Source organism: Cebidichthys violaceus, unplaced genomic scaffold (assembly GCF_023349555.1).
Source record: "Cebidichthys violaceus isolate CVI_PGR_0920_01 unplaced genomic scaffold, fCebVio1.0.p SCAF_8, whole genome shotgun sequence".
In the NCBI taxonomy this organism is placed as follows: Eukaryota; Metazoa; Chordata; class Actinopteri; order Perciformes; family Stichaeidae; genus Cebidichthys; species Cebidichthys violaceus.
In genome coordinates, this window is record NW_027176964.1 from 4,290,555 (window position 1) to 4,305,158 (window position 14,604).

General features: G+C 43.4%; 1 protein-coding gene across 2 annotated transcripts in view; it reads left to right on the forward strand.

Moving 5' to 3' along the window:
* The window catches only part of LOC137892838 (cadherin-18-like), a 179,847-nt gene extending 165,609 nt beyond the window's left edge, over nt 1-14,238 (forward strand). The window contains exons 11-13 of one of the 2 annotated variants that reach the window (XM_068738230.1): nt 9,195-9,461; nt 11,660-11,934; nt 12,028-14,238. In XM_068738230.1, the coding sequence (XP_068594331.1) occupies nt 9,195-9,461; nt 11,660-11,934; nt 12,028-12,324 (839 nt within the window). In that variant the 3' untranslated portion in view covers nt 12,325-14,238. Of the gene's footprint in view, nt 1-9,194; nt 9,462-11,659 lie in introns of both variants that reach the window. The other variant, XM_068738229.1, reaches the window with a different exon arrangement.
* The last annotated feature ends 366 nt before the right edge of the window (nt 14,239-14,604 follow it).

Consider the following 14,604-nt stretch of genomic DNA (forward strand, 5'->3'; position numbering starts at 1 on the left):
TGTCCTGGTGCTGCTTAGACGTAGTAGTCCCCTGAATGTTGCTTCAGGTTGGACCGTTCACCACAGGCAACTCCAAAATACTTATTCCCAGTGACAAGACAGACCCAAACGTAGTCCGTTTGCAAAGTCTGAAAAGTCCGCTGCACTTATAACCTATGCTTCCTTTTCTGATGTTGATAAATGTATTCTGTCATATCTATGTATTCTCTCTTTTTGTAAAGAATCTTAAGCATTTCTTTCTGTCTGATCTTTCTGCTGCTCCGTCAGTTTAAAGGTGCTCAGTCATTCACACCAACTAATGGTGTGCCAACTTTGCCAACTTTCTAAAAACTAGAAAGGCTCCATCTTGTGCCACCAAAATGATCTTACATTTCTAGAGAATGAAACTTAAGAGGGTATTCAAATGTACTCTTTAATATCTGCAGACACCCTCTTGTGAGCAGCGTCAAACTGTTCATAGAACAAAGAGACTATACTCAAATATATGTGGGCCGCATATTCTGAAGACAGGAGTGGAGTAGAGAGACAGTACAGACCCATGACGTCTCAACGGGACTGGAACTAAGAAAACAGACATTGTCTACTCTCGCTCAATCTCCTCACTGCTGAATCCACAAAACCACAGAGAAATGCCAGGGTGTTTTTATTGGAGGTTTTGGGGCAACCGTGGCTCAGTGGTAAAGCAAGGTTGTCGTTCAAGGATTGGCGGTTCGGTCCCCGGCTCCGCTAGTCCTTGTCGATGTGTCCTTGGGCAAGACACCTAACCCCAAGTTGCTCCCGTAGCTGTGCCTATTTTGTGTGAATGTTGTATGAATGTTATTCATACAACATGTGCCATCAGTGTATGGATGGGTGTAAATGGGTGAATGATGACATGTAGTGTTAAAGCGCTTTGAGTGGAATACAAGATTCGAAAAGTACGATAAAAGTACAGTCCATTTACCATTCAAATTACACAGCAAGCTTCTAACTCAAAGCACAGATAAGGACTTGAAACAACAATCTTTGCTTTAAGAGTAACTGATGCAACATTGTCATTTTAACTAATGGTAGGTAAAAACAAGATCTGTGAATGGACGAATGTCTTCTAATGGCCTGAGCTGTCCTACAATCAATTTCTCAACTAACATTTCCAGCATGGACCCTGTTGGGTTCCTAGAGTCTGATTATTTCATATTTGACTCAAGCAAGCAACAGACTTCTGAATGCAATAATGACAAAATGTCAGATGATTAAATAGACTGATATGTGCTACTAACATCCATATGTGGCCTGTTTAATCAAGACCAGAACTTCTTCAAAAGGTAAACAATTAAATTCAATCTATTTAGAAAATGTCAAATCATAACAGAAGCTATCACAAGACACTTTTGATATAGATCAGGTCTGACCGTACTCAACATTCCCCCATCAGCAGGCACTGAAGCAAGAAAAACGGTACATTAAAGGTTAGAAACCTTGGGCAGAACTAGGCTCTGGTTGGTCCACGACCGCTGTCTCCATGATCCCTTGATAACAAGAATTCACTCAAATTAAATGATGAAGTAAAAAACTGATTTACAACCAACCTTTACGTGTGTCAGTCAGCCAGGCTCAGCCTGAAAGACACTTTGATGCTCTAGTTGTGGGTTAAGAAAGCAGAATCCCGAAAACAGTGAGCAACTTTGACTAGAATTGATGTGTTGTCATATTTTTCATCCAGTTGCCTGTAATGCATCAATGTTGACATGCCCTCGGAATTAAACTAATGAATCATTTTTTATGCCATACACTTATTTAGCACTTCCACAACTATAGTTGCAAATTGCTCTACAACATATATACAAAAATTAAACTGACAAGATGACATGTAAAACAGATGACATGTAAAACAGATGCAAACAACATATAAACATATGTTATATAAAAGTTAAGAAAAATGTGTTTCAAACTGCCTTTAAAGCTGATTTTGCTCTTTGAGCCGTTGAAGAAAGCAGATTGAAGGTTAATGATCCAAAGCTGTGAATGCACCTGATTGGCCAGCCTGGACCACAGAATACCTAATGGTCCCTGCTCTGACTGCCCCCTGTGGTTTGATTCAAACTGAATTTAAAGTCAAATTAAAGCTGCAAGCAGCATTGATCGGGCCCTCGCAACTTCACGCACGTCGAGGGTAATGGCAGGACTCTGGTTGATGCGGCCATGCATTTCTGTGACCGTCATACACTGCGTGCACGAGTTAGATTATATTTCCAGCGTCGACCAGCAGCATAGCAAGATCATGTTGCCAGGTCTTAAGCCTCAACTGTTTTGAGTGTACCTCCGATACAATCATGAATGTAAGCCATTAAGAAAATGAATGTGCGTGAATTCGCTTCAGTGTTTGTAACATAACTGTCAGTTTACTGGGATGGGGTTAAACTCCCTAGTGTCCTTCTGATTGTATTTGGACTTACATGAACGTTAACAGAACATCAGTGTGATTTGCTTTTACTTGAACACTTTAATTTAACACTGTTTTCATGTTAAGTTCTTCTGTAACTTTAGATTGTAGTGTGAAGCATTCATTTTAAAATTTAACCTGATTCTCATGTAGAAGCTCTGGACTGATCATTTATACGAATGCCCACTGACATGGTTTGAGAACCACCATTATCTAACCTTTGCTCTCCAAGCATCTTAGTTTGCACATATTTAGATCAGAGAAGTATTTTTTTCTCATGGTGTTTCCACAAACCCTTTTAATAAGTTCAGTGTTTGGGCCGCTGTAATTATAGAATCCTGCTTACGTCCGTGGTTGCCAGTGGGTGGCGCTATGAGCTAATATTGGCATGCAGAAGTTATAAAGCCATGACAGTCATCAAGCATATCAAGTTTGGAACAGTTTTGAAAAAGTACAGTCAAGTTACAACAGCTTGATGTATGCTGGCGAGCCATGTAAAATGGCCGTCACACCACATTCTCAACATTACATGAAAACTCAAGCTTTTTATAGCTTTTAATCACTAAGGTCTTCAGATTGTTCTGACAAAATTCTAAGATGATCTGATTAATTCCCTAAGAGGAGTTCGTTAAAGTACATCACCTGGAAATGACAAAAAAAAAAGAAATTCACACAAAATTTAAAATGGCTGACTTCCGGTTGGGTTTAGGGCATGGCCCCAAGAGACTTCTTTTTAGGTCCAGATGTGATACATGTGCCTACCAAATTTTGTAAATCTATGTGAAACGTACTGCTTAGAAATTCTGTAGGGGGCGCTATCGAGCCGATTTGCCAATCTGAAGCATTAAAATCACATCAGATAACTACATTCAGGATTTTAAATGTGTGTGACAAGTTTGATTATGTTTTGAGTATTTTTAGCCCCTCAAAAACACCTTGTTTTTCATGGTGAAGAATGCGTCGCCACGGCAACGGCTTTTCACGAAACAACAACCTTTGAGTAACTTTTAATCTCTGATTGTTCTGACTAAATTCTAAGTTGATCTGATTAATTCCCTAGGAGAAGTTTGTTAAAATAGAGCGCCTGGAAAAACGACACTAGAAATTCATACAAAATTAAAAATGGCTGGCTTCTGGTTGGGTTTAGGGTATGGCCCCAAGAGACTTTTATTTAAGTCCACATGTGATACATGTGCCTACCAAATTTTGTTAATCTATGTGAAACGTACTGGGAGGGCTGCTTCGTCAAATTTTTGTAGGGGGGGCGCTATTGAGCCGATTTGCCAATCTGAACAAATACAATTATAATATATAACTAAATTTTTGGCTTTAAATCTGTGTGCCAAGTTTGCTTACGTTTCAAGCATTTTTAGCCTCTCAAAATTACCTTAATTTTTCACGGCAAAGACTGCGTCGCCACGGCAACGGCGTTGAACAAAACATCAAAAGCTTCATGAACTGGCATTATGGACTTCTTACATTTGTGTCTATGTCGGTGCTCGGTCCCTAATAATAATAATAATAATAAACATTAGAATAACAATAGGTCCTCCGCTCCGACTACGTCGGTGCCCGGGCCCTAAATAGAATAACAATAGGTCCTCCGCTCCGACTACGTCGGTGCTCAGGCCCTAATTAGAATAACAATAGGTCCTCCGCTTCAACTACGTCAGTGCTCTGGCCCTAAGAAAGCACCCGGTGACCAGATTAAAAAGCTTAAATTGATACAGAAAGAAACTGACATAGTTTTGAGTGAGTGTTGCTTCTCCACACCCAGAAGCTCCATGCACGACAGGAAGCACTCTATGTAAATGAAGATATTCTTCTGTGCTGTGCTGAGTCCCCTGGGCATATCCTGAATACATTACAAAATCCACAAGTATCAAGAGACATGCACACACTGTGCACTGTGTATATATATATATAAAAATATACATGCCACTGGCTGCTGGCTGACATGCTTTATCGTCGCTCACCAGGGCAGTTTGGATGTACAGTGCTTTGTAAAATACATTCTTCATACATATTCAACAGCTGTGTCTCTGTCAGCTTAGCTCCTATTTCTCTCAGCCCCTGCCTCCATTTATTTTCTAGCTATCATTTTCATGATAATCGGAATCAATGCCTTGAATATTACAGTGGCTATAGATACCATTGATGACACAGCTGAGGTCATTTTACTACGGCACATGTCAGGTAGTAACTTTACAGAACAGAAAATATAACAAAATTATAAAATGAATGGATGTGATGTACCCTAATGATCTGAATGTATCCTTAAAGGGTAAATTTGAACTTGGATCCCATTGTTCCATGTTTTTGTGTCTATGTGACTATTGGGGACACTTTCAACAAATTGGTCCAGTATTGAGGTAGAACGCTGCAGACGGCAGCCACTAAATGGGCTGTACTGTCATCACTCAGAAAGTGCTTGTTTTTGCCACTGAAAGGCTGTGATTTTGTGTCTGACAGCATTAAAGAAAGAACCGTACAGAGAAATAAAACTTCTTTCTTTACCTTTCACTTGATCCAATCTACTTGTTCAACCTGATCTCATGGTAAGGCGTATAAACAGCACGTCATTCTCAGGACATTCTGCGTGTCATGATACACAGTTTTAGCTTTTAATGGTTACCGTGAAACAGCAGCGGTTATGTTGAGGAGACAAAACTACTTAGGTTTAGGAAAAACATCATGATTTTTTGTAAAATAACTACCTAAACTAAGTAGAATAGAAATAATGTCACATATGTACAGAAAACATGTCACAAACTTCACTAATGTAACTTAAAAAAAACACTAAAACCTTTTACTAAGCTACATTTTCTGTACTCGGACACAACAAACTGACAACACCGGGACTTTCAACTCTCACTCAACTGTTGCTTTATGACAACAATTCACATGACACAATGGCTGTGGCAAAATGCCAGTAACAATAACAGTAATAGTGACAAAAACTAGCACTCTCAGTGGACGTACATTGACGGTGGGGAGTTGCCCCGAGCGGTGCCTTTGCACCTTGTTTAGCGGCTGCTGTCTGCTGCGCTTTGAAGTGGCTCCCTTGATGGTCTCGTCTAGTGCCTGCCCCCCCACACTGCCACCCTACCGAACCCCTCCCAGCCGACACACACACCCACACAACTTGATAAAGAAATTTCTTCTTTTAGTTCTTCTTGAACAGATCCCATGTTCCCAGCCCACTCTTTCCGTCCAGGTTCGCTCAGATATTTACAATATTTAACCACATTGACATCATCCCTCTGAATGGATACAGGGGCCAGGTTCCTGCAGAGTCCACTATCAGCTTGGTCTGGTAACCCAGGACATAAGTGCATGGCCTTGAGTCTCCAAGCAGCAGATATGACTGCAGTCGGAACAAGCTAAGACAAGCTCTGCGCAAAAGGTCACAACATGTTGTGTTTCATAAATATTAATGCTGCACACATTGTTCCGTTTAGCAATAGATCAAAAGACTATGTAATTTTACAGAGAATTACCCTCAATTCCCATTTTCCCTCAGCTCTTCTTTATTAGCCTCATTTAACACATTGTTTTAGGTTACTGCATGTCTAACATTCTATATATTTATTTATATTTAACAGGCAGCTGTTTTCAGTGAAAAGACTGATAAAGCCACTCTTTACCGGCTCAGCAGCAACCAGCAGACAGACAGTTAGAGACTACCTGGTGAACACAGTGGAGCATTTAGCAGCTAAAGGGACAGATACTGTATGTTGAAGAGGAGATGGTGGAGAACAAACTAGAGCTATAAGGAGAGTGAATAAATAAAAAAAATAAAATAATGACGCTTCAAGAAAAGCTGCATTTCATTCATTCATCCTTTTTTCATTCATTCATCTTCGTCCGCTTATCCGGGATCGGGTCGCGGGTGCAACAGCTCCAGCAGGGGACCCCAAACTTCCCTTTCCCGGGCCACATCAGCCAGCTCTGACTGGGGGATCCCGAGGCGCTCCCAGGCCAGTTTGGAGATATAGTCCCTCCACCTAGTCCTGGGCCTCCCTCGGGGTCTCCTCCCAGCTGGTCGTGCCTGGAACACCTCCCTAGGGAGGCGCCCAGGTGGCATCCTCACCAGATGCCCGAACCACCTCAACTGGCTCCGTTCCACGCAAAGAAGCAGCGGCTCTACGCCGAGTCCCTCACGGATGACCGAACTTCTCACCCTATCTCTAAGGGAGATGCCAGCCACCCTCCTGAGGAAACCCATTTCGACTGCTTGTACCCGCGATCTAATTTTTTTGGTCATGACCCAGTCCACATGACCATAGGTGAGGGTAGGAACAAAGATTGCCCGGTAGATAGAGAGCTTTGCCTTGCGGCTCAGCTCTCTTTTCGTCACAACGGTGCGGTAGAGCGACTGCAATACCGCCCCAGCTGCTCCGATTCTCCGGCCAATCTCACGTTCCATTGTTCCCTCACTCGCGAACAAGACCCCGAGGTACTTGAACTCCTTCACTTGGGGTAAGGACTCATTTCCTACCAGGAGTGGGCAATCCACCGGTTTCCTGCTGAGAACCATGGCCTCAGATTTAGAGGTGCTGATCCTCATCCCAACTGCTTCACACTCGGCTGCGAACCGATCCAGTGAGTGCTGGAGGTCACAGCCCGATGAAGACATCAGGACCACATCATCTGCAAAAAGCAGCGATGCAATCCTCAGCCCACCGAACTGTAAACACTCCTCCCCACGACTACGCCTTGATATCCTGTCCATGAATACCACAAACAGGATTGGTGACAAAGCGCAGCCCTGGCGGAGGCCAACCCTCACCGGAAATGAGTCCGACTTACTACCGAGAACCCGGACACAGCTCTCGCTTTGGGCATACAGGGATTGGATGGCCCCCAGAAGTGGCCCCCTCACCCCATACTCCCGCAGCACCTCCCACAGTATCTCCCGGGGGACCCGGTCATACGCCTTCTCCAGGTCCACAAAACACATGTAGACCGGATGGGCGTATTCCCAAGCCCCCTCCAGGATCCTTGCGAGAGTGAAGAGCTGGTCCGTTGTTCCACGGCCAGGACGGAATCCGCATTGTTCCTCTTCAATCCGAGGTTTGACTATCGGCCGAACCCTCCTTTCCAGCACCTTGGAGTAGACTTTACCAGGGAGGCTGAGTAGTGTGATACCTCGGTAATTGGCACACACCCTCTTGTTCCCCTTTGAACAGGGGAACCACCACCCCGGTCTGCCACTCCCTAGGCACCGTCCCAGACCTCCACACAATGTTGAAGAGACGTGTCATCCAAGACAGTCCCTCCACACCCAGTGCCTTCAGCATTTCTGGACGGATCTCATCAATCCCTGGGGCTTTGCCACTGTGGAGTTGTTTGACTATCTCAGTGACTTCCACCAGGGAAATTGATGATGCTCCCCCATCAGCCTCCAGCTCTGCCTCTACAATAGAGGGCGTATTAGTCGGATTCAGGAGTTCCTCAAAGTGCTCCTTCCACCGCCCGATTACCCCCTCAGTTGAAGTCAACAGAGTCCCATCCTTACTGTATACAGCTTGGATGTTTCCCCGTTTTCCCCTCCTGAGGTTCCGGATGGTTTTCCAGAAACACCTTGGTGCCGACCGAAAGTCCTTCCCCATGGCCACTCCGAACTCCTTCCACACCCGCTGCTTTGCCTCCTTCACGGCAGTGGCTGTAGCCCTTCGGGTCTGTCGGTACCTTGCAACTGCCTCAGGAGTCCTCCGGGATAACATATCCCGGAAGGCCTCTTTCTTCAGTCGGACGGCTTCCCTGACCACCGGTGTCCACCACGGTGTTCGAGGGTTACCGCCCCTTGAGGCACCTAAGACCTTGAGACCACAGCTCACTGCCGTAGCTTTGGCAATAGAAGCTTTGAACATCGTCCATTCCTGTTCGATGCCCCCAACCTCCACAGGGATGCTAGAAAAGCTCCGCCGGAGGTTGAGTTGAAGATCTCCCGGACAGGGGCCTCCTTCAGACGTTCCCAGTTTGCCCGCACTACCCGTTTGGGCTTACCAGGTCTGTCCAGAGTTTTCCCCCACCCTCTGACCCAACTCACAACCAGATGGTGATCAGTTGACAGCTCCGCCCCTCTCTTCACCCGAGTGTCCAAAACATACGGCCTCAGATCCGATAACAAAATCGATCATCGACCTTCGGCCTAGGGTGCTCTGGTACCACGTACACTTATGAACATCCTTATGCTCGAACATGGTGTTCGTTATGGACAATCCATGACTGTGCTAGTCCAACAACAAACGACTGCTCGGATTTAGATCAGGGAGGCCGTTCCTCCCAATCATTTAAAGGTTATAAACCAAGGAGTATGGAATTGGAAGTGTTCTGGATTCTGTTTATATTCTGAGTAGTATTGACCATTCATGTCTGAGCGGGCATTGATTACATGTGGGCCTGTGTGGAGAGCATAGAGGCTGAAATACAATCTCAGAACCCATCAGTCGTAGACGTTGTCTCTCAACTCCAGTCTCTTGCCTCAAGTTGCTATTTGGACTGTATCCTATGACAGGGAAGAGGAATGACAATGAGAGGTTGTCTTGGCCCAGATATTTGTTATCCGGATATGTGCTGGCTACAAATCTGCCGTTGCCCCCACAGGCTAAATTGACATCACACCGATAGACGAGTTCTGATGTTGAGGTCCAGGTAACGGTACCGGAGGCAGGTCCTCTGTCATAAAGTGCTTTTTTGTTTTCTTCTTCAACACCGTTTTACATTTCTCTGTTCCCGTTCTCCACCCTGTCCTCACTGTTCGCAGACAATACTGCCAGCATAATAGCTCATCGGCAGGAGGGCTTCAGCCAGGACAGAGACCAGGAGTTCTTCCGCTTGGTGCTGGTGGTGGCTGATGGTGGGGAGCCTCCTCTCAGCAGCACTGCTACACTCTCTCTCAGGGTGTGTGTGTGTCAGAGGAACAGCAGGGTGCGCAACAGCAACGTCTGTCAGGCCCAGGCCTTCCTGTCCTCAGCTGGTCTCGGCACTGGGGCTTTTGTGGCCATATTGCTTTGTATTGTCATATTACTAGGTGAGTATGTGCATGACATTTTGTCTCTTTGCCTTGAATTTCCCCAGACCATAACTGTACAAAAGCATGACTTAAGAGGTGCTTGATTTTTTCACAATATAATCATATGTGTATTATCAACATATCAATGCATCATCCAGCACATGATTGACAAGCAAGGTTTCATAGGAGGGCAACAAGTGGTGAACACAAAGTACTGGAATTTCCGAAGACCAAAAAGCACAGAACCGAAGTACCATAAGCGCCAATCCGAAGTAGCATCCAAAAGGTTCCTCTGAAAAAGGCTCACTAGCCAACCAAATCGTCCGCAGACGGACAACGCAAAGAGGCAACCCAACTACAAGCTCACCGAAACAAGGCATGAGCTGTAGCGCTTATGTTCCCGAAAGGTAACAGGCCAAGCTACCAACATGCCTGTCACCGCACAATGGCGAACAGTTCACCACGTCCCTCCTTTAACTACCGACCTTGCTTACCCTATGAACCATTCATACCCACTGCACCTACAAGGTAACTAGGTCCTATACCCAACAGGCTGTGCAATGCTCTCATTACAGAGTCCAGAATTACCCAGAGAAATCCAGAACATGACTCATCACAAAAACCGGAATACAAAACAGTTAGCAGGTAACAGCAGAAACTGTCATTTCCCTTAGTAAAGCCAAAAACAGCAAATGCTTCAATCCTCAGACCAACAGCATCCAACTTATATCTGACAAACAAGCAGTGCTCCAATAACTCCTCCACAGAAGCCATAACAGAGGAAACAAACTTTGACTGCTCGAACACAAAAAACAAACTGATCCGTACAGAACTTAACTAACACTAACAGCAAGAACAGCCCATACACAGCTATCACTGCAGCCCTGTCCCTCTGACTGCCTAACCAGAGACTAAGTAAGCTCCTCCCTAGTCTTCAGGTGCTACTTGTGGTGGGTACTTACACACTAAAACCCACAGGCCCGGTAAAGCAACCAGGAACTGGCCACCCACCTGCAGCCTTGGACGTGCCCTCGAGACAACTGCTCTAACCACTTTCATCACCACACTATCAAACCCCACCAAACAAACTCCAAAGGGAATCCGCTCTTCAACCTAACAGGGACCGAACAGCAATTTAATCGCACTGTATACAGGGCCACCCGAACTCTGTTTCACAAAAATCACCAGCGTAACACATGCTCAATGACACAAACAAACAACCAAACAAAACAAAACAACAGTTATGTCAGCCAAGAAGTAGAGCAGCCGAGGAGAGGCTCCAGCCAAAGAAGAGGGGCAGGTTTATAGCTTGGACCAAACCATGCTCAGGTGTCGCTCATCAGTGGCTGATTAACATCCTGGAAGAGAAACAGCAAACAGGACACAAACCCCTAGTGGAAGGGAGGGGTCATCACATAGATAGAAAGATAGATAGATAGATAGATAGTTACTTTATTAATCCCGCAAGGGGACATTTTTTCGTTACAGCAGCATTAGATGCCGGTAAAGCAATACAAATAACAGAGTAAACAATATTAAGTATAAAAATGCACAATGTGTACAATAAAAATAGAATATTATTTAATTAACTACCTAAACAATAGGGCAAAAATGTAAACCAAACAAACCAACAACAGTGTAACGGTGAATGGAAACAGTAAAGTAAAGTACCTCAATACAGTACTTGAGTAAATGTAGTCATTCCACTACTGAGTAAATAGGAGCTTGTTTCTCTCAAGACGCAAACTATTTTTCTCAAGTGAATGATCACACCTCCGTAATACCTGATTACATCACAATATATGATACATCTGATTTTGTCCTTTTGTTATTTCAAATACTGTATTTGTATTTGTATCTTTGTCCAAGCCCCCCCCCCATCCTTTGTTCTATTTATATTATAAGTGGAACTATTTTTGTTGAAAGGATTTCTCGATCAGTCTTTGTCTATAAGTGCTACATTAGTTTTTAGTAACTAAACATTGAAAGCTGATTGTTTAGCTCTGACACAGAATGAATACTAAGGCACATCTTGAACTATCTCCAAAAAATGTTGTATTAGATATAATGAAATATATGTATTTTTAATCCACTTAGTTCAATCATTTGGTTCATGTCATTGAAAAAGTTCGTTGGATTTCCTTGAATGTCTCTCTTACTTTTTGATTTTACGTCTCTTTCCCCTTAATCCTTTCCTTGTTCCCTTTTACCTCCAGCCCTAGTGATGATATTCAACCAGCTACGAAATAAGAAAGCAAGCAAGGAGCCCTTGATTCTTTCTGAAGAGGACATTCGAGAAAACGTGGTAACCTATGATGACGAGGGAGGCGGGGAGGAAGACACAGAGGCCTTTGACATTGCAGCACTTCGAAATTCTCAAGCATCTGAACATCGAAGGAAGTTCTACACCTACCTTGGATACGGACCAAGTCCATACGGAGAAGAGGATGAGGATGACAAGGTTGAGGATGACGAGGAGGGGATCACGGTGGTAAGAAGGAGTAAAACCCAGGAGGTGGATTATGGGAACTACAGTCCAGAGCTGGAAACTACATGGTTTGTGATTGATTGCGTTCCTCGACAGATCACCCAGTCGGCGCCTTCGCTTCTGCTCGATGGTCAGGACATTATTCAGAGGATCATCCAGCAGAAGGTGGGGGAAGCAGACTCTGACACACGGGGGCCACCATATGACTCACTTCAAACATATGCCTTTGAAGGCCAGGGGTCCTTGACCGGGTCAGTCAGCTCTTTGGGCCTGACTGGGGCACTGCCTGAACTAAACTATGCCCTCTTGGAAGACTGGGAGCCAGAGAGGCAAACACTGGAACAAATTGTTGGGGAGCAATTGGCTACAGATCAATCTAACCCTGACACCTAAAGATAACTAATAGGACGTTTTTTTTTTTTACTTTGGCTAGATTTGCTGTGACAGATTGCATTTTACTTGTGCCATTTAATGCAGGGATGCAAAATGACTGCCACAAAACGCTGTCAATTAGGAACTGTGATATCAAATCAGAGGATAAGAAAAGCCATTTATGGGTACCAGGAGAGAAGAACACACAGGCTGATGAGAGACTTTGGCAAACACATCCTAGTATTTTGCTGAAATGAGGGACAAAATTGATACTGAGAGAAGACCAGGGTTTTAACATGACAGGTCAATTTGCATATGGTTTTCTCCCTCTGCTCTGCTTGATGTGTGTGTTAGTTAAAAAAGGTACAGCTACTTCTTGGCCCAAAGGATTCTAGCCTTGAACTTCACTGTCGCTGAAACATTTAAAAACTTTTTCACAGGTACCCTGGGGATGAACACCAAATTGGCTTGAAGCACGCTGACCCAGTGTTCAAAGGTCACGTAACCAATCATCCAATGTCTTGAAATAGGGGGAAATTAAGTTGTATTGATTCAATTGATTTTTTATTCATAAAACAAAAATAAGTGATACATGTGGTATCATTAAAGAAAGATTTAGATAAAGCTGATGGCGGAAAGTGCATAAGTTGCAGATGTTCTAAAGGCCATAGAAAGCTACAGGCCCCTCCTCTGATAATTGGTTGATTCATATTATTGACTCATTCTATAAGGTATATGTTGTCATGCATATAGCAACATCAGCACCCTGAAGCATCAGCTTCCCAGATGTGGATTAGTGAAGGTTAGCTACTGTTTCATGGGAACAGAAAGTAGACCAGTCCCAGACGACCTAAGTGGTCGGGATGGTTCATAAGGTAGCAGCAGATCAGAGATGTATTTTGGCAGACACACTCACCACATTTAAGAGTAGGCTTAAGACTTTTCTCTTTGATAACACTTAATACTTTTTTTTTTTTAACTTATCCACTGCTGGAACTTAAAAATCCATAACCAAAGCCATAATAAATATAAACTATACTTGTACACCACAATATAAGCAAAGCTTTTGACACTATCAACCAAATAATTATCCCCCACTGTTTTGAAAACTGTGTTGGTCCGTCTGCAGCTTTTTCTCTTATTTCATAGGAACTCCTCCTTAGCTGCAGAGATCATGTCAAACAAGCCTATGATATATCTTGTGGGGCTGTACAGAGTAGCTGTCTCTGTGCACCACTCTTCTCACTATACATGCATCCACTGTGAATGATCACAGCGGAATACTCTATTATACATTTCAGTCAAACGTGATGACCCTGAGACAGGCCCTTGTCTACCATTCATTATTGGAAGAACAACCATTTTTAAAACTAAATAAAGACAAAATGAAAGTCATATTCCTTGGCCGCAACAACAAGCCTGACAGACTATTTCAGGAGTTTGGTCAACTGTGATTAAATCTGAAGTTAGAGTTTAGGGATCATTTTGTAATGATGCAAAAAGATAGATAGTCTGAGAAATGGGACTGACTGGTGTCATTTGTATGATATTGTTTGGTTGGCAAATGAAGTAAGTAAGTGGTCGTGGGACAGGCTATAAATAAACAGAGGCTTTGATATTGTTATTCATTTTCTTTCCCTCATATGTGAACAAACAAGTTTACATAGCTACAGAAAATCAAAAGCACAACATTGAAGTCAGTGTGACACAGTTTTCAAACTTCTTCCATTGTGCACATTGCAATTCTGTGCTGTGTGTTGTGTACACATTTCTGCAGATGCTAAGAAATATTACTGTCCAACTTTTAGTTTGTAACCACTGATTCCAGGTTCCTAATTGGTTTGGATACTTCTTTTAGTAAAGTATAAAAGTAATATTATTATTATCATTATTATTATTATTAAGTATTTGTTTGCCCTGGTCCTTATAGTTGATGCAGAGATAAATCTATACAACTAGTAGTAATATTATTATTAGGGCCCGAGCACCGACGTAGTCGGAGCGGAGGACCTATTGTTATTCTAATGTTTTTTATTATTATTATTATTATTATTATTATCGTACCAGTTTCATCGCAAAAAGGAGGTGCTTGGGATACTGGGAATCTTTTGAAATTTGGCACAAAATTCAATGGTGGTGAAAATTCCAGTATTATTGGGGTGTCCAGCTGCGGCATGACATTTTGGCTTGATAGCGCCCCCTACAGAGTAGCCCCAACTTTGGGTTTCACCTAGCTGTATGAAATTTGGTAGGTATGTGGAACGTGATGGGACGTACAAAAAAGTCAAAAGGAGGTATATC